Genomic DNA, 26,862 nt, shown 5'->3' with positions numbered 1-26,862 from the left:
AGACAAGGGCTCAGAGCAGGACCTGCCTCCTAAGCTAACCATTGGCCAAAGTGGTGCTCTATCTCAGTTAGCGATTGGCTGAGCAGGCAGGTTCTGCTCTGAGCTCTCATCTCACAAAAAGGGATGCTCCAGCATTATAATGATTTAAATGCTGGAATACCCCTTTAGCTCAATGGAAGGCAGATTTCCTTGCAGAAATGCACTGATTTGGACACTGAATTGTGAATTTCATATCCAGGTTTTAGTTGAGTGAACATGCCTTTACATATCTTGGGGAGAAAAATACTTTCTTGAAGTCAGCGAAATTTTTCAAAAGAAAAAGACTTATTACAGTTGAAATGTTAAATCTAATCCTCTTAATTATTAATACTTATGGAATGACTGTGCTAAAAATAACCTCATCTGGAAGTATCATGGCTTCCTCTAAATATATGCAGCACTGGGGAGACAGGTCAACCCATTTAGGATAAAATATTGATCACCGCATACCCAATACATTATAGAGGAGCCTTCAACCAATCAATACCGTTGAGTCTGCAAGATACAATGCAGTAAGTGAATTCAAATGAGAAGAGAAATGTTTACTTCCTATACATAGACGAAAAAACCTAGAATGACTGAGCAAATATACAATTACCACTGAGGGCAACGAAAGGAGAAGGATGAAGATAATAAACTACGAATACCCAGAACCCCGGGGCTCGGAGGAACAACAAGCTTTCAGGTCATTTACAATGCTATTAAATCTACTACTCCCATTCATCATTCCATCACACGTACTTCAGCAAGGGTCTGCTGCACTCATCACACTTTACAAGGATGGGGAAAGCATTGCCTTATTGACTGAAGACATATTGACTAAATTCCATAGTATCACATGCCACTCATAAGTAACTGGACATGCCAAAAGCCATAAAAGAACTAGGTCACCTTGCCACCAGGGCTGTGGAGTCGGAGCTAGTTTTGGCTGGAGTTGGAAAAAAATGTACCGACTCAGACTCCAGCTTTAAAAAAATCTTTAAAAAATGTAGAACTGAATTTTGATATGAATTTTACAAGTTTTGCTCATGAATATATATTATTAGCAACATAATAAGACACTGGCCCTATTACATAAGGGTGGTCGGGTAAAATATCAGTAATAGGACACTGACCCTATTACATAAGGGTGGTCATGGAAAAGTTGTGGGTCACTATTTAACAGTTTGTTTCTGAGCTGGAAGAGTCCATTGTGTGTGGGGGGAGATCTGTGCTGTTCTCTCCCTGGATGCTGGATGACTGTATATAAGCAGCAGTGTAATATGAAGATATCCTGTGTAATATAGAGGAGGAGGAGAAGACATAGACATAAGTAGTGTAGCAGTAACCTCTGTCCCCAGTGTGGTGTTTTCTCTCTGGGAGAAGATTGTGTGTTTTTCTTCAGTGTTCAATGGCTGCAGGTGTGTGTGTGTGTGTGTGTGTGTGTGTGTGTGTGTGTGTGCGTGCTATGGCTGCAGTAGGCTGTGTGTGCTATGACTACAGCAGGCTGTGCGTGTGTATGCTATAGCTGCAGCAGGCTGTGTGTATGTGTGCTATGGCTGCAGCAAGCTGTGTGTGTGTGTGTTTGCACACTATGACTGCAGCAGGCTGTGTGTGTATATGTGTGCTATGGCCGAAAGCAGGCTGTGTGTGTGTGTGTGTGTGTGTTATGGCCGAAAGCAGGCTGTGTGTGTGTGTGTGTGTGTGTGCGCTATGGCTGCAGCAGGCTGTGTGTGTGCTATAGCTGCAGCAGGCTGTGTGGGTGTGTCTGTATGTTATGGCTGTGTGTGTGTGTGTGTGCGCGAGCGCTATTGTGTGCCCCCACAGTGACCTTCTATATCACTGTGTGACCTCTATATCACTATGTGTGACTCCCTGTATATCACCATGGCTGACCTCTATATCACAGGGATCTGGCATTGTTAGCAGTGTTTCTTTAAGTATGGTGAATGTTTAGTTAGAAACATAGAAGACTGTCAGCAGAAAAACATCACCTGCTCCATCTAGTCTAGTTCTGAGTTGTTCAAGACATGGAGGCTGGAGACTGGCTGCATCCACTGCACACACAGGAGAAGCTGCTTTATATGTTTCCTTATTCCCTCAGAAGGCGCACCAGGTTCATGTAGGACATTAGGGAGAAGCTGCTGAGCCAGTGTGATAATAACTCCCCTGGTATATGACCGGCCATTTATGAAGGAGCAGGAGTCGGACCTGATAAAACTCAGGAGTCGGAGTTGGAGACGGTCCTGATAAAAATTCAGGAGTCTGAGTCCAAGTTGGAGACGGAGCTGCGGCTTACCGACTCCACAGCCCTGCTTGCCACCCCACTGTACTACTCCACAGAGACCTTCAGGAGGGCAGTCTAAGGGGGTTCTCACTCTGTAGAGGTGCATTGTCTTTATGCTTCTTGCCAATATGGAGGCACAGACATCAACTAAGGGGCCCAACTTAGTGTTCATGATACTGGTGGAGAGAAACTGAATGCAGATGATAGGGAAAATCACTGGAGGAACAAGGCAAAGACCAAATAAACTAGCTAAAGGTGGTTACTGTGGCAGATTAAGGGCCCGATTCGGCCCGATTCGGCTGATTATTGCTCAGGGAAATAGAGAGAACGATCAGCCGATGATCGTGTCATCGGCTGATCGTTCATTTAGGCCCAGACCTAAAATCATTATTCCCACACCGCGCATCGCTACGGTTGAATAGCGGTGCGCGGTGGGCGACCGACGATTTGACAAGCAGCAGCATCATACATTACCTGTCTAGGCTTCTTCTCCCCGCTGTCTTCATCCCCGGGTCCTGCGCGCTCTATCTTTAGACTGGCCACACTCAGCCAATCACAGGCCGCGGCGGTCCCGGCCTGTGATTGGCTGAGTGCTCCGTCAGCTGACCGGCCAGTCTAAAGATAGAGCGCGCAGGACCCGGGGATGAAGACAGCGCGGAGAAGAAGCCTAGACAGGTAATGTATGATGCAGCAAGGGCTGCAAGGACATCGGTAACGATCATCGGGCCGTGGAATAGGCCCAGTAAACGAGCAGATCGCCGCTCGTTTACATCGTTGATCGGGCCCTCCTCGGCCCGTGGAATAGGACCCTAATCTCCCCATGTAAGACCCCATGGTAAGCCCATGATACTATGATTCTGTTCACATCTGCATTGTTGTTCTATTGTAAATAATAGAATCTGTGACTCTCCGTGGGACCTGGTGTGTGATGGACACCAGTAGTATCCTACAGACCCCAGAACCGCACCAGCAACCACTTTTTCCTATCCCTTATAATGGCCAGTCACACTGGCAAATGAAGCATCTGCCAAAAGTGTGGCCTGTACCAGCACCTTAGAGTACGGCCTGGAGGCTGGCAGGGTGTTGTTATTGAAGGTGTTATCCATCGTTCAAGAAACATACCTGTTTTCTTCCATAAATAGCACCACACCTGTCCTCAGGTAGTGTGTGGTATTACAACTCTGATACATCATTTCAATGGAACAGAACTGCAAGACCACAAATTGAGGACAAGAGTGGCACAGTTTCAGACATGAAGCAGTCATGTTTTTCTAATCCTGGATAACCCCTTTAACTGCACTTATACATGACTCTTTTACGTTGTTGTTAAAACTTACGCCACAAATGAAGCACCTAAGAAGCACATCTGTACATCTGTGAAAAGGATTATGGGGCCCACTGGTGAATCTATTTTACTATGTACCACACATGTGTAGAGGTTACAGTCATGTTCCCACAGGCTGGTGAACACATCCATCCCCAAAGACTCGCCTTTGCATTCTCCTATAGGCAGTTCTTGCCATTAATTTTGTCTGCATGAATGTGGGAACACAGCCGGTAAGGACAGAGATTGCAGCAAGCCAGGGAGTGAAGTGCTTAGCAGAGTGCTTCTTCTGGCTCTAATAAATCAGTCAGAGTCTGAACACACAGACACCTGACCAATCAGAACTTTTGACATGTCTCAGATAGATAGATAGATACACACACACACGGATGGTATGAATTCTTCTTTACACAGGCTGCAGGTATGCTATGGATATCAGAATCAAATCTGCTGCGGATTAAGTGAGTGTGAACATACCCTTAGGATCGGAGAAATACTAAGCTGAAAGTGGCCCTTTAGATGAAATATGGAAAATCATTGTATCTGGGTCAGTGAAAATAAGAGAAAACCCACAAGATTTCACTGTAACATAGATAGGGAGGGCACGTCCCCCACCACTGTTTACCTTTCTCCCGTCACCTCAGACCATGCTGACAAGCTATGTACACGCTAATGTGTCCCATCTAACAGGAAGGTGTTACTTCCAATGAATGGATCAGCAGCACTTACAGATGACAACACGCCATGTTACTTGTCAACGAAGTGTCACCTGTTTACACGGCGTGCACTACGGGATGTATATTCCCAGCGTCTTGGAGAGGACTTCTGTACACAGTGGACTCTTGTCTTCAGTCATCTACAATATACTTCATCACCTCTCAGCTACACAGAGATCATCAGTTGTTGTATCCCACCATTGGAGCCACAGACGCACCCATCACCACAGCAAGAAAGGCATTTACTTACGGTGTCAGTCTTGGTTAGTTTGTATATATGTGGATACATATATTAGTCTTTGTTCCCCATAGCAACAAGTTACAGCACAACCTTTAATTCTTAAAGGAGTATTCTGTATTGTATTATGAAGAGGTATGCAACTTTCCAGTGTCCTCTGTGTACTACTCATCCTGCTGGAGATTTCATGTCTGGTTCTTGTGGCTGTCTATCTGTCCTGGTCATGAGATGATTACCCAGGTGTCGGTCGGCATGGATATCAGAGACGTGCACCCATCTCATAACTAAGGGCCATATTACACGGGACAATTATCGTTCGAAAAATTGTTAGATCTTTCAGATTTAAAAGATAATCGCTTTGTGTAATAGCAGGCAACGATTTAACGACCAATGAAAAATCGTTAATTGGTTGATAGAATCTGGACCTATTTTCATCGTCGATCGCTCACAAATCGTTCGAACATCATTCGGTGACTTAACATGTCGTTTGATAGTTCCCTGCTCTATCAGCCAGGAAAGGACGAGCGCAAGAACGACCATAAGTGACGATCATCTTCCTGTGTAATTGGGTGAACAATTTAAAATTGTTTGTCATAGCAGTGGTTTGAGATCGTTTATCGTTATTTGTCGCCAAAAAATTGTCCAGTGTAATATTACCCTAAGATAAATGTACAGCTTCAGGATATAAACAATGAAGAACCAGAACAGGCCGAGGAAATCACACAATAAGTGTATCAGACTGACGACACAGCTACTGATCCCACATGCTTGGCCACCACCACATTCACGCTTCTTTAAAAGTGAATGGAGGAGTGGACGAGCATGCACGATGGCGCTCCATTCATTCAGAGGACAATGGACCTCCACTTTCATTATCGGAGGGGACCCCAGCAGTCAGACCCCCCCCCCCACACTGATCCGCTAGTCATAACTTACGGTAATAGTGGGATAGGCCCTTTACAGCTGGCTGCACTGGGTTCTATGGGTGTCATAGGTTTTTACCACCTTCCATAATCCTGTTTCTATAGTCAGCACAATGGTTCTGCTTATAAAATATTTTTGCATTTTTTTCTCGTACTCTGCAGTTTACACTGAAGACAGTGTAGCGTTAGAAACAGGTTTTCCAGGATATTACATCAAGACGCCCACTGGTCAGTAGAATTTGCCTGAAGCTCCAGGGCCCCTTCACTAGCAAAGTGTCTGTCTATGAGGCGGAGTCTGTACTGCAGCTTATCTACTACACATACATCACACCTAAGAATATAATATTAATGCAAACTGAGAGCAAATAAGGAATCTTAAAACCACAAAATGGATGGAAAATGGCATTAACTGGTAAATGTTAAAGGGAACCAGTCACCTGATTTCACCCCTTAGAACTGTTCACACAATGTTATACACAAATAAATATTAGTTCCTGCCATGTCCGCGGGATAGCAGGCATCGCTGCAGGTTTGATAAGAACTTTGATTAAGGCGCACAACATATAAAAATTAGGAGCAGGCAGACATAGGGGCGGGTGGAAGCAGAAACTAAATATGGCTGCTAGCCAGTACTTGCCCTAAGGCTGGTGAAATTGCCAAGCCTGGGGTGAGCCAAGTCACCCTCTTGCAGCTTATGGGCCTGCACAAGATGTCATGGCTGAAAGAGAATCTGAACTGTCTTTGGTGTGCTTTCTTCCCCCTCTACAGCATGTGTGAGCTGCCCTCTATGTATGCTCTCCCTCCTCTCTGCATTCTCACCTGCTGCACACAATTTCTCTTCTATCTCTAAGCGTCCTTTTACATGTTGTGATTTCTTGCCCATGGGCTGCTGCTAAGGAGTGCCAATCAGCAAGATAAGCGCTCATCTGCAGTGTTTATACATGGCAAGAGAAATCAGGTGGATGGGCTGCACAAACAATCTATGTATTGTTCGTGCATCCATTAAAACTGAGAGCAAGGGTATGCATATATGCGTGCTGTCAATTTGGCAAACACGCAGCAGTTGCATACTTACCTAGTGTGCTGCTGCTTGTGATCCAGCACCCTCTTCTCCGTCTCTCCCTGCCAACCACTGTCTTTAAGTCCTACCTCCTCCGGCTATCAATCATTCTGGAGGAGGAAGGGCCTGAAGACAGCAGGTGGTTGGGACAGCGGGTGAGGAGGATGCCGGATAACAAGCAGCACGCACGCAAAGTATACACAGCTGCTTGTGATCTGGTAACAGAGAGCACTTTTATCATTATGGGGCTCACATCCCCTGTTTACACAGGAAGATGTGTGGCTGACGACAATAATTTTTTATCTGTTGTAAAGAGCCTATCAGCAAATAATCGTCCGTTTTCTCCATCACTTTCACACAGGCCGTTTTTTGTCCGCAACACCATTTCTAGCAGCTCTCCTGGTCAATAATCGGTCTGTGTAAAAGGCCCTTGAAGGGGTTATCCAGCGTTATAAAAACATGGCCACTTTCTTCCTGAGACTGGAGTTGCAAAATCCCACCCAAACTGGAGGCAAGAGTGGTGCTGCCTCTGGAAGAAAGTAGCCATGTTTTTCTTATACAAGACAACCCCTTCAACGCTAGAAAAAAAACAAAGCATACAGAAACACTAACAACTTTCCAATAGACTTTTCTTATCATTCTATAAAATAACCAAATAAACTCACAAAGACCCCACAGCAAAAAAAATGGTAGGAATCTCTAAATGAAGGCAAATTAGACAAATAATTAAAACAAAAAGCCTTTAAGCCCCTAAGCAGTAGTGAGGAACATAAAGCAGTAATGGCTGCATTTACACATAAAGAACCCCACATACAAAGGCTTTTTGGCTTAACGTCAGTTCTATTCTGCATCCTCGCCAAACTCTCACCTTTCTTCTCACTAGTAAACACCATCTGGACAGGCGGGCGCCTTATACAAACAGAAGGACATCTCATGACTAATCAACAGAAGCATCAAACCCAACACCAGCCACCGGCACATGATTCCCATGACTAAGGGATGTGGGATGTATGCTAATGTACAACCACACAACAAACACAGCAAATGTGACACTTAAATATCAGAAAAAAAAATCAAAACTTATCTTGTTTTTCTTGTACTGAAAGTTCTCGTATGCAAATTAGAGGTGTTAAATTGACACCACATAATGTGTATGAAGGGGTCCCCAACAGGCGAAGAGAAATCAGCATGACCAGTCCTTGGTTCTGGTGGGAGATAGAACGCTACCAGTAGCTGAAATAAACGTGTGCTTGCATGAACCAAGTGTGTATGCTTATGGTGGCATCAAGACAATCTTATATGTATAGAACACTTTAAAAAGGTGTACACCGGAGAGTAACAATTTCATATATATTTTTTTTTAACTACATTGCTTAGATCGCCTGAGTGGCCCATTGTATTAAGCGGCAGTCTGCTGTGGAAGCTCCTATAACACAGAGCAATGTGTTGCAGACCGCTATCATGGTTTTTCAACCTGTTGAAAGACCACAATCAGCTGGAACCGTGCATTCTGGCTGATCATGGTCTTTTAAACAGGCGCTATTAGGGTGCGTTTACACAGAGAGATTTATCTGACAGATTTTGGAAGCCAAAGCCCGGAATGGATTTGAAAAGAGGATAGATCCCAGTCTTTCCTTTATGACCTGATCCGTTTATAGTCTGTTTCTGGCTTTGGCTTCCAAAATCTGTCAGATAAATCTGTCTGTGTAAATGCACCATTACACCAAACAATTATTAGCCGGAACGGTTAGTAATCGGCCAAGTACAGCCAATAATTGTTTGGGGTATTAGGGCCTTAATCCTAAGCAGCACTACTACTATTTTTACATGTAGACATAGCGGCGGGCCAACAACCCTGGTGAATATATACCAATCCCATCCTGCACGCCTGCTAGAGGCTGCCCCAGTCACACACATCACTAAATTATAGGATTCCCTTAAAGGTGTTATCCAGCGCTACAAAAACATGGCCACTTTCCCCCTACTGTTGTCTCCAGTTTGGGTGGGATTTTGAAACTCAGTTCCATTGAAGTAAATGGAGCTTAATTGCAAACCACACCTGAACTGGAGACAAGAGAGGGGGATAAGTGGCCATGTTTTTGTAGCGCTGGATAAACCCTTTAAGTTACACTGTTGGTCTGGTAGGTTATGATAGGACCTGGTGTCTCTAGTATAGACCTCTGGACTGTCCCAATAACTCCAGGTACTGACAGAAGAAAAATAATAACAGGTTCTCTTTACAGTCACACACCACATAAAAACTGTGTTAAAAACTGCAAAGCTGATGGTCTAATCGCGAAACCATGGAAATTCACAGTAAGACGTGAGAGGATTATAAAAGGGGGCTGTGGCTCACTACTAGAAAGTATATTTTTTCCTATCTTGGAAACCTCCACTGGGCTATAAAGACCTAAAAAAAGAAACCAAACACTGAAAATGGTTCTTTGCCCTAGATTGGAATTGACCAATCTTACATATTTGTTGAAAAAGGGCCTCAAGTCTGAATAATGTCCCATGACAATCCTACACAAAGGATCCTTTATTAGCTCTAATAACAAGATTAGGGAAGATAAAAGCCTGTGTAGATCTACTAATAAACTGGGTATAAGTACTAGTTAGGACTTGTCTTTGCCTTGGGAGGAATACTGTGTTATCTTCCTGTCAGCTCTGCTGACACCCTCCCTGCTGTCCTGACTTCTGGACCGCATGCCATCCCTACATGTGCTGGGTGCTGCTCGCTCCGCACTAGCAGGGGATAAGCGGTTGTCACGCTGCGTTTTTGCATTGTTTGAAGGTGGTGTACATCGGGGGGCTCCCCAATGTACAACTCTACAGGATAGACTCCTGTGTTTCCTACGGGATCCTGATCCATGCCAGATGTTGATTGGAATATCTCTTCTGCACTTACCCACTACTGGCGGCAGGCTTGGCTGACTGTCTAAGGCATATGGTGTATTCACACTGTAAGGGTACTATTACACAATAATAACAGTAAACGAGCGCCCATCTGCTAGATCGGCGCTCGTTTACAGGGCCTATTTCACGGCCCGATAATTGTTTAACAAGGGCAGCAGGGACATTACCAATGTCTTTGCAGCCCTTGCTAAACTGGTATACATTACCTATCCATGGTCCAGGGCTCCTCCTGCTCCTCCTCTCCCCGAGTGCGCGCGCTGCAGCTCCAGAGCATCTGTCTTAGCTGACAGGCCGCTCAGCAAATCACTGGAGGCGGCGGTCCCAGCCTGTGATTGGCTGAGCAGCCTGTCAGCTAAGACAGGCCGCTCTGGAGCTGCAGAGCGCGGGACCCGGGGAGAAGAGGAGCCCTGAACCATGGATAGGTAATGTAGTTCTTTTGCAAATCGTCAGCTGCCGGCCGCACACACCGCTATTACATGTAGCTATGCGTGGTCGGTGGCCAACAATTATAAGTCAAAACCTATATCAACGGTCATCGGATAATGGTTGTGTTTATTACACGGAACGATAATCGGCCGGATAGGGACGATTATCGTTCCGTGTAATAGTACCCTTAGAGCAGGGTCAAGCATATTGGATTTTGGGCAGCAAGAGGTGCAGAAGGTAAGCACTAGAGAGGAGCGCAACTCGAGCGTGCTTGGGTCTCTCTAAGGCTCCATCCAACTTCTTCCGCCACCAGTGAAAAAAAATGCTGCACGCTCAGGTTTGGACAGACCCAAGCATGCTCAAATCACTCTCATCTTTAGTGAGCACCTATAAACGCATCTGGCATATCTAACCCTAGCATTCCTATTCCTAAAGAGGTTGTCTAGGAAGAAAGGAAGTAAGCGCCAACATGCAATACATACTGTGGGTAAATCCAAGTTACTGAAGTATTGAAGCAATGCATCATCACCATTATCCTTATTTTAATCTCTGCGTATTTTTCTGCAATAAAAGGCTGAAACCCCTAAGAATGTGATGCCGTCTGTGCTCCATTATCACATCCATCACCACAAATCAGTCCTCCATTTTCTCACCAATATTTTCAGGGGAGGGAGGATAGCTTGTGCCCCAGGTGTTATTATTTAAAAGGCATGGAAACATTTCATCATTGGGATGATGGAAACACCCAGAGATTAAATAGCTGAATCAAAGCTCAGAGGAAGCGATGTCTGGAAACCCGGAATTACACCATTCTATGTTGATGTGAGGCGACCGGCGGTGGGTGTCAATGAAAAAGCCCTGATATCAGGTGGTTTCATGCTGCATATCATCAGCTCTGCTATCGTGCAGCTCATAGCTATTTAATGTACCCCCTGGGGAGCCGAGTCATTAAAAAGGCCTCTGTACATTCTGCTGTCAGCATGCATAATGTAATGGCTGGGGCTCCACACAGGCAGGTCTGCCCAGGCTTCCCTCACAATGGAGAAAAGCCCACTGAAAAGTGCAAGCCAACCACGAAAATTGACATTTATTCAATTCCATACTAGAAAAAAAGAATTGTGGACGCTTCTGGTTTCCAGTGCAGGGTATGCCTGATGATGGTAGAGATATTACCGCCATTACACAGTGGCATACAGTACGGCTGCAGTACTGGTTCTCAAAGCCAAGATCACACAGGGTGTCTATACTGGATAAAATGGAGGATTGTGGTCTTTTATCCTAAGGGTTTGGGGAAAAAAGACAGAATCGCTGAATTTTATGATAGTAGTCGAATCTAACGTCATGTTGTGACTGATCAGATTCCATAAAGCAGCAGGCACAGGGGCATTTCATACCCGATGATCTGTAAGTGTAGGGTTATGAAGCGGCACATTGAGCACACTAGTAGTGAGCTGTGAGACGCCAGAGCCACCAGGTGTTAGGCTATCATTGCCGTGGCTGTAGGGAAGAATACCTCTGTAATGCAGCACCCAATTGAGCATACCGAGACTTATCTTCAGATCCGATGTAATCCATCGGTATTCCCCATTTATTCACATATAGTAGGACACCACATCTCTGTGCATCTTCCATATGGTGCAGGACCTCTGATCCTACCATGTGAATGAGGCCTAATGCTGCCAATCACTTCCACTGATAGCGAACCTATTGGCTATCCATCTGGGGGTCATATCCATGGTCAGCTTTACATATACATTACTGCTCCAACAAGAAGCTGTATGTACAATTGGGAATCTGGAATTCTCATTCACATGATCAATCTTCATTTTTCCCCGGATTTACTTTTGTAACTTTTATTTTTCAAACAGCCATGGTTCTAGTTCTTGCCAGGAACTAAAGAGTTGATTTTATGAGCAGCTTCCATTGCTTTGGGTTTAGCACATCTACCCTATATGTCAATGTGTCTGCAGGAAAACACAACATTTTTGGGTAGTATTGCACAGGAGCATTGCCAGGGGTCCACTCAGCCTATAGATGAACCTATAACTATCAGCATGCAAGCCATGACATCTACAGCATTAACTCTTGGCATCGTCCTGCCGGGCAGATCACTCGATTACCTAGAGACAGGCAATGCTCCAAATGATATTGTGACCTTCAAGAGTGCATGAAGAGAAACAGCCACTATTCCATACGGATCCTGCTGTTCTCATACCGAAATGGTTCAATCACATAGCCATACTGCTACTGTACAGCCGGCTATATCTAACTATGGCCACTAGATACAACACACTACTGATCTGCCGCAAGCTTTTCTGAAGACACGGCTGCGTTACAGCTTCATTTTATACAAAGCTGTAATGGGACTGCCATAGAGGTGCATGGTGCGGTAACCACCCATAGAAACGCTGCTGCCAGGAGAGAGTCTCTCTATACACCAGGGGTTAAACAGATCCTATGAAGCAAAGCACACCGGCTCTATAGCACTATAGTAGGGAGCTATACGGAGTCCGTGCTGACTGCTCTGCTGTGTGCTTCAGCCGATAGTGTGCTATTATACCAGGAACCAACAAAGACTGGAAGGATTTGCAACCTTTTCTTTGTTTTGGATCCATTCCTTTTACTAAAATCAGTGACCAAAATGCTACATGTGAACTTGGCCTTAGCCTGGACTCAAACACGTATAGTCAGGTGCATTGTGTAACATTTTTCTATACAAAGGAAATGATATGCTTACTACCCTGTCCTATAGGTGACTGGGGCACTATGGATATGTCTAGTGTATGGGCCGGGAGTCTGTTCCAGCATGTGCTTAGCGTCTTATAGACAGTATACATGATCATTCCCCATGGCTCCCACTGTGCATGATGATACTGCTAATGTGTCCCATGCAATAAACACACGTGAGGTGGCAGGCAACACAGACATAGCAATCTCATTGTCATGTAAACACAAAGATATTATTACAATTACTCAATGCCGACAAGACTCCGGGTTCCCCTGAAAGTGAGAAAAGCATGCCAGTCTATGCCAATGCAGAGGCCCATATACTACTGACATCCAGCAGGAGCCATGGACGTCACAGGAGAAAGGTCTCAGCACTAGAAGAGGGCTCGATCATCGCAAGGGGTTACCATGATGGAACAAGGAGTGCCAGTTTCCTAATGAAAGTTCAACCCCCTTAAGCTTTAAAATTGTGACAGATAAGCTGTGCCAACCGTGAAGTTCTATAGAGTGAATGTAATAAGACGGCAGCACATTGGCAGGTCTTGTCTCCGGCCTGGCATGCTGCGTGGCTCTGCAGTGCTATGGGCATAGGGGTTCCCTTTGTTTCTGCACCAGATGGAATCCTCGCCCACCCGCTATTAATTAACACTTATTGATAAGATGCCAACACATTCCACAGCGCAGACTGGGTGAAAGGAGAGAAAACAGCACAACATATTGGACATTGGAGAGGGGCATCCCCAATGGGGGGTATAGCCCCCAGGCTTCTTATGGCGCATACAGTCTGACCGTCAACCAGGCAGGTAACTGGCGGAGGATTCCTAGTGGAGACTGTGCCGCCACCTGCTACCAAATAATAATACCATCATCTATAGATAGGTAATAATAATAATAGGTACAGCCATGACACATGGAGAGAACACACAATAGGAGCCGCAGACAATCAGGTGACCACTTATTGACCGACAGTGGTGGCCAATGATCAGCGCAATAGACAATAAGACACATACAATGCTATTGTACACCAGTAGATCACACATTCTATGGGATCAATCATGGGATCTGGATCAATGGCTGTGCCTGTATGACAGCTCCATTGCTTTCTATGGATACAGGAGATGACAGTAATCCTCAGCAGATCCCAGACACACCACCCCTCCCCCTCTTCATTCAGAGATCAGCAGCAGAGATCAGGACCGGCTCTCCCCCGGATCCCCTCGCAGTGGTTTCTCCCACGTCCCCAGAACAGCCGGTGCGGCAGGCACTCACCTTCTGACAGCTCCAGCTCCAGCTCCGCCAGCTGTTCCCTCACCTCCTTCGGGAGGGCTGACAGGTCGAAGCCTCTCTCCGCCATGGAGCCGGCCGGATACACCGTGTGAAGCCCAGAGGTTTGAATCACCGGAGCTCAGCGCATAGCCCTCGTTACGGCCGCCATGCCAGGCCCAGCCTCACGTCACATGACCACAGACAGACATCCAGCCTGCACAAACGCGGCTGACAGCGGAAATACTGACACCCCCTGGATTGTACTGGTACTACAAGATAAAATCCTGCCTGAGACCGCATGTGGGCAATGGAATTATGATAAAAGGAATCTGCTGCCACCTGCTGGAAGGAAATGTAAACGCGCCATTAGTATTGGCCAGACTGCAAAGGCGCACAACTAAGGGTACGATTATACCAATCAATTTTCTGACGATAAACGATCTAAACGACCGCTAATGCCCCTATTACACGAGTCGTTTGGAGGAGCAAACGAGCGCTATTAGCGCTCGTTTGCTCCTCGTTCCCCGCCGCCGCTATTCAACGCGGCGTCAGCGTGCGGGTGAGTGCGGGAGGGGTGGTGGGGAGCTGCTGGGGGGGCTGCCCGGGGGATCGCTGATCGTCCGGGCAGCCCATAGGATACAGCAGCGCCTGCTGCCGATGCTCCTATTCAACGGAGCGAGGGCAGCAGATCGCTGCTATATCAGTCGCTTGTTTTTCAACATGTTGAAAAACAAGCGACTGCAACGATCAGCCGACATGAACGATGTCGGCTGATCGTTGCACTCTATTCCACGGGACGAATATCGTTCGTAGCGGCCGATATCGGCCGAATACGAACGGTATTGCACCTCTAAACGACCCGTGGAATAGGGCCTTAAGGCAAACGACCCGAAATCGTTCGCCCAAGTACACGAAATGATGGTTGTTATTTATGATCGTTCTTGCGGTCGTTTAGTCGTCGCTATTGCGTACGTTTCAGCTGTGAATTCTTATTCCACCGAACGATGTGCGAACGATGAGCGAACGATCAAACGATAAAAATAGGTCCGGATCCTATTAAACGTTGGTCGTTTAATCGTTGCCTGCTATTACACGAAATGATTATCGTTCAAATCCGAACGATTTAACGATTTTTCGAACGATAATCGTTCCGTGTAATACCACCCTAACTGTAACTTGAAGGATCTATTCACATCGTGTAGTGTGTGTTAAAAGGGTACTCTGGGCATTCAAATATTTTTATATATTGCTGGGGCTGTAATGAAAATCTACCACTTCGGATCCCCCACTAGACACAGCTACTACTTCCAAGACAGACTCATCTTGGTGGTGAATCAGCCAATCACTGCCTGAAGCAGGACAGCGCCATGCCCATGGATTGGCTGAGCAGGCAGTCACTGCCAATACCATTCCATGTATGCTCCTCCATGCTCAGCCATATTATGAATGGATATGCAAATGTGCTGCTTGCAATCAGGGACCATGCACTTTTGAATGGAATTAAAGTCTTTGGCAGTCACAGTTGTGTGCATTGGCCCATTGACTTTATTGTGCCATATACAGTCCTTATTTGTGGATGGCAAATTCCAAATACATGGACAAGGCCTTAGCCCACTTTTAAAAAATAAAGTGATGTTATACAGCTGTGGTACCCAAAGGGTAAACTGGCTTCAGACTAGCTGGGTGTTGTAATCCCTCTGATGTGTCAAGTGTCAGGGTGGTGATGCTAACCAACTGTCCCATGTGTAATCACTCTTTTTGTGCCCTCTGGGGGATTTTTGTTTGTTTTGGGAGAAAACTTGTTTTTGGAAAATGTTCAATAAAAGTAATTTTGATTTAAAAAAAAAAAAAATCACTCTTTTTGTGAAATCTGTCAGTAGGTTTATGGTGCCTTAAATGAGGGGAGCATAAACTGGTGACAAAATGCTAAACAGAACGGTATAATACTTACATTTTTCTGTTCAGTTGTTCTCCTAGTGTTCAGGAGAATGGACTTTGTACCACACCACGTCCCCGCCCTACACACAATAGGGGAAATTTTATTAAGACTTAGATAAAGCTCTGCCCCAATTCAGCCTATGTGCGCCGCTTGATGCAGGAATGGCACAAAAATTTTACACCTACACCTTGATAAATGAAGTGCAGAGGGAGGCCATGCCTCCTTCCCGCCTTGCAACTCCACCCCAGCCCACGAGCAGGGGTTGCGGCAGGCTTACCCCATGGAGAGGGCCACAATCTGGCCTTCTCTATGGTGTACACCAGGGGTGCATCCTAAGTAAATGTGCCCTAATATATATATATATATATATATATATATATAGATAGATAGATAGATAGATAGATAGATAGCATTAAATATGTCCGTTGGCCTAGAGCCGCAACGCTACCTCAACATAGCCATATAACAACAATTCCATAAATATTAATTAAAAACACCTAAATAATCACAAACTAAAAGTAAGGTAGCAGTCCCAGAGAAAGATAGTTTACACTGCTTACTAGGTTTTAGCCAATGCACTGAAACAGCACATTGTCCGATTCCCTGTGTCCTTCATTTTCTGATCATGTTGTAATGAATTGTTAATCATATATTCTTTCTCTGTGACTGCCACCTTGTTTATAGCGTGTCATTCTTTAGGTGTTTTCAATTAATATTTATGAAACATTAAAGATTATTTGCTACTGAATATTCAACATTTTTTCTTGGTTAATATTCACTGCTCAAAAAAATAAAGGAAACACTAAGGGTAGCTTCACACGTACCAGATCCGCAGCGGATTTCACGCTGCAAGTTTGCAGCGAAATCCACTGCGGATCCTGGTAGTGTGAAGTTGAATGGGTCACATATCCGCAGCAGAATGAAAATGACACGGCCCCTTTAACCCCCCGCCGCCCACAGGCGACAGCCCCTGGCCTGGAGCATACATTACCTGCTCGGTGCCGTGGCTGTGTGTGAGGCTCACAGCTGTGTGGTTTTGGCCACATGCATTTGTCTACATGAAGAGAATCATGTTTTTATGCTTTTTACCTGCTTAAAACATAAACACATGTAATCAATAAATAGAGCCGTCTGCATATTGTCTGAAGGAATTCTCACCACAGGATTGGTAGGTTGGTAGGTAATAGCTCCAGGCGTCACATTTACCACTGCCACACCAGACCTGACCAATACCACCATACCCCCCTCCCCTCAAAAAGACCAGATTTACGGGCAAGTCTGGGAGGTGTTGCCCGCTGCCCTAGGCACCGGGCCACGGGTGCCTAATGGTGAATACATCCAGGATGGCACGTCGATGTGAGGTGTGGAAATAAGGTTTGCTGTGTTTGTCAGCGTAGTGTCCAGAGGCTGGAGGTGCTACCAGGAGATGTGGAGGAGGCCATAGGAGGGCAACAACCCAGCTGCAGGACCGCTACCTCCGCCTTTGTGCAAGGTGGAACAAGAGAAGCACTACCAGCAGTGGCGGTCTTTGGCACCAAGCACACCAAGCGATCGCTTGGGGCCCCCAACATCCAGGGGGGCCCCCATGCCCCGCTCTTGTGCTCAAGACCGCTGGACAGGGCCGCTGCCCCGCTCGCTGCTGCCATCTGAACTGTAACTATGAGCACTCGTAATGAGCGCTCATAGTTACATGCAGCAGCACTGACAGGGCGGGAGACATTGGCCCCCTTCCTGTCAGTCACTCTTGTGGCCGCAGGAAGGGTTTTCCCTGCGGTCACAACTGGCAGCTTTGTCCTTGTGGTGCCGGCGCTGTGACATCACTGGAGCATCGGCGCCAGGATAAGGGGAGCGCGGCCTCTTGTGACCGCAGGGAAAACCCTTCCTGCGGCCACAAGAGTGAAGAGAAGTGGAGACGCCCGGACCCAGGTGAGTATAAGTGTTTTATTGTGTTATATTACTATATGGGAGGGGGAGCACACAGGGGTCTGTTTAACTGGGGGAGCGCACATCAGGGGTCTATATAAATGGGGGGAGCACATAGGGCGGCTATATAACAGGGGGAGCACACAGGGGGGCTATAGACTACTGGGGCTTCACAGAGGGGTCTATATACTACTGTGGGCAGCACACAGGGGGTCTATATACTACTTGGGTCAGCAGAATGGGGTCTATATACAACTTGGAGAGCACACAAGGTCTATATGCAAGTGGGGGAGCACACAGGGGGGCTATATACTACTGGGGGAGCACACAGGGGTCTATATACTACTGGTGGGGCACACAGGGGGTCTATATACTACTGGAGGAACATACAGGGGGTCTATATACTACTTGTGAGGCACACAGGTGGTCTATATATAACTGGGGGATCACACAGAGGTCTGTATACTACTGGGGCAGCACACAAGGGGTCTATATAATACTGGTGGGGCACACAGGGGGTCTATATACTACTGGGGGAACCTCACAGGGGGTTTATATACTACTGGAGGAGCACACAGGGGTCTATCCAAGTGGGGGAGCACACAGGAGGTCTATATCCAAGTAGGGGAGCACACAGGGCGGCTAAATACCCCTGAGGGAGCACACAGGGGGCCTATATACTAGTGGGGGAGCACACAGGGGGTCTATATACAACTGGGGCAGCACACAGGAGGTCTATATACTTCTGGGGGAGCACACGGGGGGCTATATATAACTGGGGGAACACACAGGGGTCTATATACTACTGGGGGAAGCAAACAAGGGGTATATACTACTGGGGCAGGACACAAGGGGTATAAACTATTGGGGGCAGCGCACAAGGGGTATATACTATTGGGGGCAACACACAGCGGTCTATTGTTTTGGACCGCGTGTCAAGAGGGGGGGGGGGCCCAAACATAACTTCGCTTGGGGCCCCAGAAATGCCAAGACCGCCCCTGACTACCAGAGCCCTGCAAAATGACCTCCAGCACGCCACAAATGTGCATGTGTCTGCACAAACCGACTCCATGAGGATGGTATGAGGGCCCGACGTCCGCCGATGGGGGTTATGCTCACAGCCCAACACCGTGCAGGGTGCTTGGCATTTGACAGAGAACACCAGAATTTGCAAATTCGCCACTAGAGCCCTGTGCTCTTCACAGATAAAAGGTTCACACTGAGCACATGTGACAGAAAGAGTCTGGAGATGCCGTGGAGAGCGATCTGCTGTCTGCAACATCCTTCACTATGACCAGTTTGGCAGTGTGTCATTAATGGTGTGGAGTGGAATTTCTTTGAAGGGCCGCGCACAGCCCTCCAAGTGCTCGCCAGAGGAAGCCTGACTGCCATTAAGTACTGAGATGAGATCCTCAGACCCCTTGTGAGACTATATGCTGGTGCAGTTGGCCCTGGGTTCCTCCTAATGCAGGACAATGTTAGACCTCCTGTGGCTGGAGTGTGTCAGCAGTTCCTGCAAGATGAAGGCATTGTAGCTATGGACTAGTCCGCCCATTCCCCAGACCTGAATCCGATTGAGTATATCTGGGACATCATGTTCCACTCCATTCACCAACTTCACGTTGCATCACAGACTGTCCAGGAGTTGGCGGATGCTTTAGTCCAGGTCTTAGAACAGATCCCTCAGGAGACCATCCGCCACCTCATCGGGAGCATGCCCAGACTTTGTAGGGAGGTCATACAGGTACATGGAGGCCACACACAATACTGAGCCTCATTTTGACTTGTTTTAAGGACATTACATCAAAGTTTGAACAGCCTGTAGTGTGCTTTTTAATTTTGTGTGTTAATCCAAATCCATTGGTTAATAAATGTGATTTCCATTGATGATTTGTGTGTGATTTTGTGGTCAGCACATTCAGCTTTGTACAGAACAAAGTATTCAATGAGAATATTTCATTCATTCAGATCTAAGATGTGTGATTTCAGTGTTCCCTTATTTTGAGCAGTGTATATACACAGTATAGATAGACTGCCAATCAGCAGTCGGTGGGCAGACGGAGCTGCTGCTCATGAATATCGAGGACTATTAAATGCACACTCATAAGGGAGAGATGTCATTCAGGAGAAATGTTCATATGAGTTGCATAGGACAATGTTAGAGTAGTTCCACACACAGCTCTTGTGTGTTTTTTTTTCTGGCCTTCAAAAAAAACGACTGAAAAAGTGACAAAGATTATTTTGGCCTTTTTTTCTGGCCTTTTTTTTTTACTTTAGGTGAGATCAGCTCTTTTCGCCCTTGGCTTTTTTGTGTGCTTCCAGGAGTGGCTTTTTTGAGACGAAAAGAAGAAACTCCATTGAACTCTAAGGGAGAGAAACGCCACAGTTTTCAGGAAAAAAAAACGCCAAAGCCTCAGCCTGATGACTAATTTGAGGATCATTTGCAGCTTCTAATCTTCTGATCTTACCTCAGTAGTGAGACCTTGTGGAGGCAATTCATCTATCACATGTCTGATATCGCAGCAATCATGTGATATGTCACATGAATGGTAGGATCAATACGGGAAACAACACTTCCACTTCCCTTATTGCCAATCTCTAAATGTTGCAGTATGACAATTCTTATCATGTTGGAGACCACTGTTGTGCCTTTGTTTAACACTGTACAATGCAGAAAAGTAGGTAGAAATTGTCATAAATCTGCAGGAATGTAGATAGAAAAGTTGGTAAGGAATAAAGCTCCCGTTCACTGCAACTGCCAAAGATAGTGCACAGCTGTTTAAGGGTTAAAGAGTTGTACGGCAAAATAATTCTAAATAAAGGAGAAGTCTGGCTTCCCTGTTTTTTTTTGTTTGTTTTTTTTACAGGCAGGGGCACGGGGGAAAGTAACAGAGTATTATTCATACAGAAATATATATATATATATATATATATATATATATATAGTTTCAACAACTTCAGGTGCAAGTAAGAGAGCGGAGAAGTGAAAGTTTGTGAAACAGAAGAGAACAGAGTAGAGGCCCTGTCCAATGTAAGGGTGGGTTCATACTACGGAATTCTCGCAGACAATGTCAGCGGAATTCCGTCATGTGTCCGGGTGCGCACCTTTCCGCCGGCTGCATAGACACTATTTTATGGGCCGTCGTATTCCGCTATCCGCCGAATTAAGTGACATGTCACTTCTTTCGTCGGATAGCGGAATACGCCGGCCCATAGAATAGTGTCTATGGAGCCGGTGGAAAGGCGAGCGGACATACCGCGAGAATTCCTCAGTATGAACCCACCCTAGCAGTGTAATCTGCCGGGATAGCATAGCTGAGAGTTGGAGAGGTGAAAAGAAGATACTTATACTCACGTTTACTGACTGCCTAATGCCCTACAGTGTTGGGGTACCCATCCTGGAGGGTTAGTACGAGGTCCCTGCACTGGTTGAAACAGACTTCCCGAACCTTTCCAGTATAACCGTGCATTATACAGTGGAATATGTAGGCTAACTGTGCTGTGTAGAAGGTATCCCTAGTGTGGACAAGGTGATCCTTAGAGGACGTCCAGAGACTTCCTTTGGAGGTGACTAGCACTGCATACTTGAGGTAGCTTGAGCCACGCCCTGACTTGACTGCAGCAGGAACGGTGTCTCTCTCTCGACTGACCAACTAGGAACTCTCTGACCAACCAACTAACAGATCCCACCAGGAACTGAACTCTTTTTATAGGGGCAAACCTGGGAGGAGAGGAAGGAAGGAAAGGAAGGAGGGAAGGAAGGGAAGGAAGGGAAGGAAGGGAAGGAAGGGAAGGAAGGGCAGGAAGGGAAGGAAGGGACGGCAGGGAAGGAAGGGAAGGAAGGGAAGGAAGGGAAGGAAGGGAAGGAAGGGAAGGAAGGGAAGGAAGGGAAGGAAGGGAAGGAAGGGAAGGAAGGGAAGGAAGGGAAGGAAGGGAAGGAAGGGAAGGAAGGGAAGGAAGGGAAGGAAGGGAAGGAAGGGAAGGAAGGGAAGGAAGGGAAGGAAGGGAAGGAAGGGAAGGAAGGAAGGGGAGGAAGGAAGGAAGGAAGGGGAGGAAGGGGAGGAAGGAAGGAAGGAAGGAAGGGGAGGAAGGAAGGAAGGGGAGGAAGGAAGGAAGGAAGGGGAGGAAGGAAGGAAGGGGAGGAAGGAAGGAAGGGGAGGAAGGAAGGAAGGGGAGTAAGGGAGGGAGGAAGGAAGGAAGGAAGGAGATAGGCCAGAAAAGGAGAGAAAAAAGTCTGTACCTGTCAAGAAACACATGACATAAAATCATTAACCCATTGCTTCCTTCAGCTGTGCAAAGAATAATGGTGCGTTTACACAGAAAGATTTATCTGACAAATTTTTAACGCCAAAGCCAGGAATGGATTTGAAAAGAGGAGAAATCTCAGTCTTTCCTATGACCTGTTCCTGGCTTTGGCTTCAAAGATCTGTCAGATAAATTTCTCTGTGTAAACGCACTATTAAACATAAAAGAAACACAGTAGTGACACCTGGTGGGGGAAACACAGAACTCACTTGAAACATATCCCACTGTGAGAACCTGACTTGAGTTACTTTGCTCAGGGGCAACAGAACTTTGTGGTTCACCTGTGCTGGGACACCACACACTTGTCACTACCTGACTCATGCACTGGCCACTCAGCTAGTCACTGACTGGCTGAGCCTACTGTCCATTAGTCGGCACAGGCACTTCCTGCCTTCCGCCGGGCGTCCTGAGGTCTGTCCCGCTGCTCATCGCAGGGAGAGATAAGGACTGATTATTACATTTCCCCCCTGCCTCCACCAGCTGCCTGTTTTTGAAAATGGCCAAACTTCTTTAATTTATTCATGACTTGTAAACTTTGCAGTTTAGCTTAGACATATACATGGCTTCAGAAGGGAAACCCTTTCCATGCAAAGTACTGTTGCATGTGAAGGGTTTCTGCGCCATGAGAGGAAATGTATGAACTTTAAGGGATTTCTAAATTGCAGGGGAAACACCCCTTTATATATTTGGGAACTATGCTTAGTATAGTCCATATTTTGTGTGGTTTTTACCCCTAAAAACCTCCACGGATTAAAACAAAGGTGTGGCCTGAGACTGCAGCTGAATCCACTTGAAGGGGTACTACGGGCAAAAAAAATCAACTAATGTTAGAAATGTTAGCCATTTAATGGCAAATAATTGCCATTTTTTTCAAACAATGGCCGTTGTTATGAAGTAACAACCGTTATTTGCTGGCAAGTTCAGCCATCCACTCAATTTTAACAGTGTGTCAACGTAGCCTTTCTGTGTTTTCAATCCACTCCTGGAGCGCACATATGATATCCTAGATGTGCTCCATCGGATTCCGGTCTGGGGGATAAGCGAGCCAGTCCATAGCTTCAATACCTTTATCTTGCAGAAACTGCTGACACACTTCAGCCACTTGAGGTCTAGCATTGTCCTGCATTAGGAGGAACCCAGAGCACATGGTCTCACAAGGGGTCCGAGGATCTCATCTTCATACCTAATGGCAGTCAGGCTTCCTCTGGCAAGCACAGGGAGGGATGCTCAGCTCTCCAAAGAAATGCCACCCCACACCATTACTGACCCACTGCCCAAATGGTCATACTGAAGGATGTTGCAGGCAGCAGATCAATCTCCACAGCATCTCCAGACTCACATGTGCTTAGTGTGAACCCACTTTCACCTGTAAAGAGCACCGGGCACCAGTGGCAAATTTGCCAATCCTGGTGTGCTCTGGCAAATGTCAAGCGTCCTGCATGGTGTTGGGCTGTGAGCATAACCCCAACCTCCATCTGTGGATGTCGGGCCCTCATACCATCTTCATGGAGTCAGTTCCTTACTATTTGTGCAGACACGTGCACATTTGTGGCCTGCTGGAGGCCATTTTGCAGGGCTCCTCCTTGCACAAATGCAGAGGAAGCGGTCCCCCTACTGCCTCCTCCACACCTCCTGGTGGTGCCTCCAGCCCCTGGACACTACGCTGACAGACACAGCAAACCTTGCCACAGCTCAAATTGATGTGTCATCCTGGTTGAGCTGCACTACCCGAGCAACTTCTGTGGATTGTAGAGTCTATCTCATGCTCCAAGTGTGAAAGCACCAACAACATTCAAAAGTGACCTAGACATTAACCAGAAAGGATAGGCACTGAGAAGTGATCAGCCTGTAGTGTGCTTTTCCGCTTTAATTTTGTGGGTGACTCCAAATCCAGGCCGCCATTGGTTATTAAATTTCATTTCCATTGATAATTTAGCGTGATTTGTGTGATTTTGTGGTCATCAAATTTACCTTTGAACAGAACAAAGTATTCAATGAGAATATTTTATTCTTTCGAATCTGGGATGTTATTTGAGTATGCAAGTCCTTTACTCATAGCTATGAGTAAGGCCTTTGGGCCGAAACACATCCGCTGTAGCTGTTAATTCTGTATTTTATTTGAAGATGTGAAGCATTATGGACGGTATCATGGTTTGCTGCCCTTTATCGTATCGTACCTGGTGAAGCTTGCACTGTCGAGCACTGGTCAGGTGGAGCTCTTGCGGGTGTGGTGAGCTGAGCAAATCACCAGGTGTAAACAAGAGTTTAAAAATTTGTCACATGTCAGCCTGTTGATAGCTTCAAAAGCTGCTTATTTTTTTTTTTAAATGTAGACATTTAAAATTTAAATTTAAGGTCTTCAGTCCAATTCTCGTAAAGATCCAAATTAGACTAAATGCATATATATTTAGTATTTCATTTTCCACATTTTACCCTATATTAAAAAGTGTTACTGTCGTTTGGTCAGGGTCGGACCCATACTGATTAGGAGAACCAGCAGGGAGAGGACTGCAGAGTGTCCGTTCCCTGCTCTGTGTCACGATATCAGTCAGGCTCCATAGACTTACATAGGCAATCAGTCAGAGACCAACTGATCACATGACAGAGTCGGGAGAGTTTAAGCAGGTCTTCTCCTGAGCGGTACGGTTCTAAACACTGACACAGACCAATCAAAACTGTTGACATGTCTTTGACATATTTAAAGTTTTTACAAAACAGTGACACTTTAAAATGTAAATGTAAGCCCTTTGGTCTTATGCTATACAAATAGTTGTCTTGTTTAGCATATGCTAACACCAAATGTGCAGCATACACTCAAAGAAAAGCCTTTAAAAAAAAAAAAAAAAAAAAAAAGAGTACCATCAATATGCTTGTTTGGATAACTATGGAAACATCCACATGGAGTTTTGTGCAGGAACCCTGTTCTGAATCAATAGGGCTTGTGCACGAAACTTGATCAACATTGAAACATCCATGGTTATCTAAAGACCTGGTCTTCTTTTCATGGGTCATATCAAGGAGATGTTGCCGCATATAATAGGAAGCTCACACTAGGCTGATCACGAAAGGTAAATGTTGGTAGAGAACCTTCGAATCTAAATTTTTGTATACATGCTCAGGTTTACTTTACCAAATGTAGTTATAAATGTTATTTTAAAGAGTGTAAAGGAAAATTATGCCACAGACTATACCCTTTGAATCAGCTTTATTCTTCTAAATCTGGTATTTCAATATTTCATAGCACCTTGGCAATGTCCAGAATAGAATACAAACACACATATACATTTAAAGCCTGAACCCTACTTTACAATTTTGAATTAGGACGATAAACTGGAACAATAGGGGGGGAAATGCATGTTTTATTTTTGACTAAAAGCCCCATAAATGACAAAATGCCAAGGTGGGTCAATCACCAGGTAAAAGGATGAAAGATACATTTTCTCATAGTTAAGCCTAAAAGTTTTGTTCTGGGTACAATTTATCTTTTATTTTTTTTAACACAAGCAAATTTATAAGTGCCAAAAGGTGATGAGTTTCTTCAGAGAAAAAAAAAAAAATCAAATAAAAAAAAATCAAATGTTCCAGATTCAAGACAATTTTGTTTCCTGGTCGTCAAAACACAAAAGCTGAAAATTTATGGTACCACAGTAAAAGGAAGCCCTGACAACACAATATACAGAACAAAGTTGCATTACTGAAGTAGCATACTTCTGTAAATATTCTAGACTAAAACTCAAATTGAACTGGGGGGAAAAAATAAAAGGTTTAACAAATAAAACGTATAAAAGCAAAAATGCAATTGCTCTACCCTAGTGCAGTTTCCACAGACAGCTCAGAAATTTCACATGTATGTATCACACTCACCTGAAGAGATTTGTTACTGCAGTGTTCCCAAACCTGTGGCTCTCCAGCTGCTACAATAACAGACGGAGAGCCACAGACTGGGGAACGCCATGTTACTGGGTAAAACCATTATAGTTCATGTAATTTCACTTTTACAAGACTGTAATCACAAACTACCAGTATTTCTAGTTATAGAAGGAATGTAATACCACACCAGCTAAGATGTCACTTATACATGTTAACGTTTGCAGATAATAGTGGTAAGATCAGTACTTTGAAGCTGAAGCAAACTTTTAAAAGGGAAAAAAAAAATTCCAAAATGACTCAAAATGCGAGACAGCATCAAAACCTTGGAAATTAACATCAGTACATGCTCACTAATGGGGCTAGTTGATAATATTGTTTGCTAGAAAAAGCGATAGGTAGCTATAAGCAATATATCAGATACTGAATGAGAGAGGATATTATTGGAAGTACAGAACTCAATGGCCTAAGTCGATATCGGAATTTGGTATGAATGTGATGATATGCTCGAGCTAGCAGCCAGCCTAACAAGCTATGTGCTTGTCATGCAACATACTGCATTTGAAGTTTATAATCTAGATATTTTTACAGCCTTACATTATACTTTAATAGCCCCAGTCCACACGGAAAAAAAAATCTTATGGAGGGCAACAAAATAACTTGGAGAAAATTCAAATAAATACTTGGTTATGGAGAATAGAGCCTCACGTAGCACTTATACTGAACGCCAACACTTTCAAGCGTTTTATCGGCATTTCTGTATATGAGCTATAAGTCTGAAGAAAAAAGAAAATGCTATACACAACACAGAGCATCCTTTCAATTTCACATATTAAATCAACTTACATAATAAGATTTCTGCAAGTCACAATCAATGATAATTTATTTTACATCTAGAAAAAAAAAATATATATAGTACACTTAAGA

The 26,862-nt window shown here is 45.2% G+C and overlaps 1 protein-coding gene across 2 annotated transcripts in view; it reads right to left on the bottom strand.

Moving 5' to 3' along the window:
* The window catches only part of DIP2B (disco interacting protein 2 homolog B), a 145,503-nt gene extending 131,398 nt beyond the window's left edge, over positions 1–14,105 (bottom strand). For both annotated transcript variants that reach the window (XM_069970294.1, XM_069970295.1), the window contains exon 1: positions 13,905–14,105. In XM_069970294.1, coding sequence (XP_069826395.1) covers positions 13,905–13,989 — 85 coding nt within the window. In that variant the 5' untranslated portion in view covers positions 13,990–14,105. The remainder of the gene's footprint in view (positions 1–13,904) is intronic.
* Between the last annotated feature and the right edge of the window lie 12,757 nt (positions 14,106–26,862).

The sequence above is a fragment of the Dendropsophus ebraccatus genome, chromosome 5 (genome assembly GCF_027789765.1).
Source record: "Dendropsophus ebraccatus isolate aDenEbr1 chromosome 5, aDenEbr1.pat, whole genome shotgun sequence".
NCBI lineage: Eukaryota > Metazoa > Chordata > Amphibia > Anura > Hylidae > Dendropsophus > Dendropsophus ebraccatus.
The sequence above is the reverse complement of the archived record's forward strand: the minus strand, read 5'-3'. Positions and strand labels throughout refer to the sequence as shown.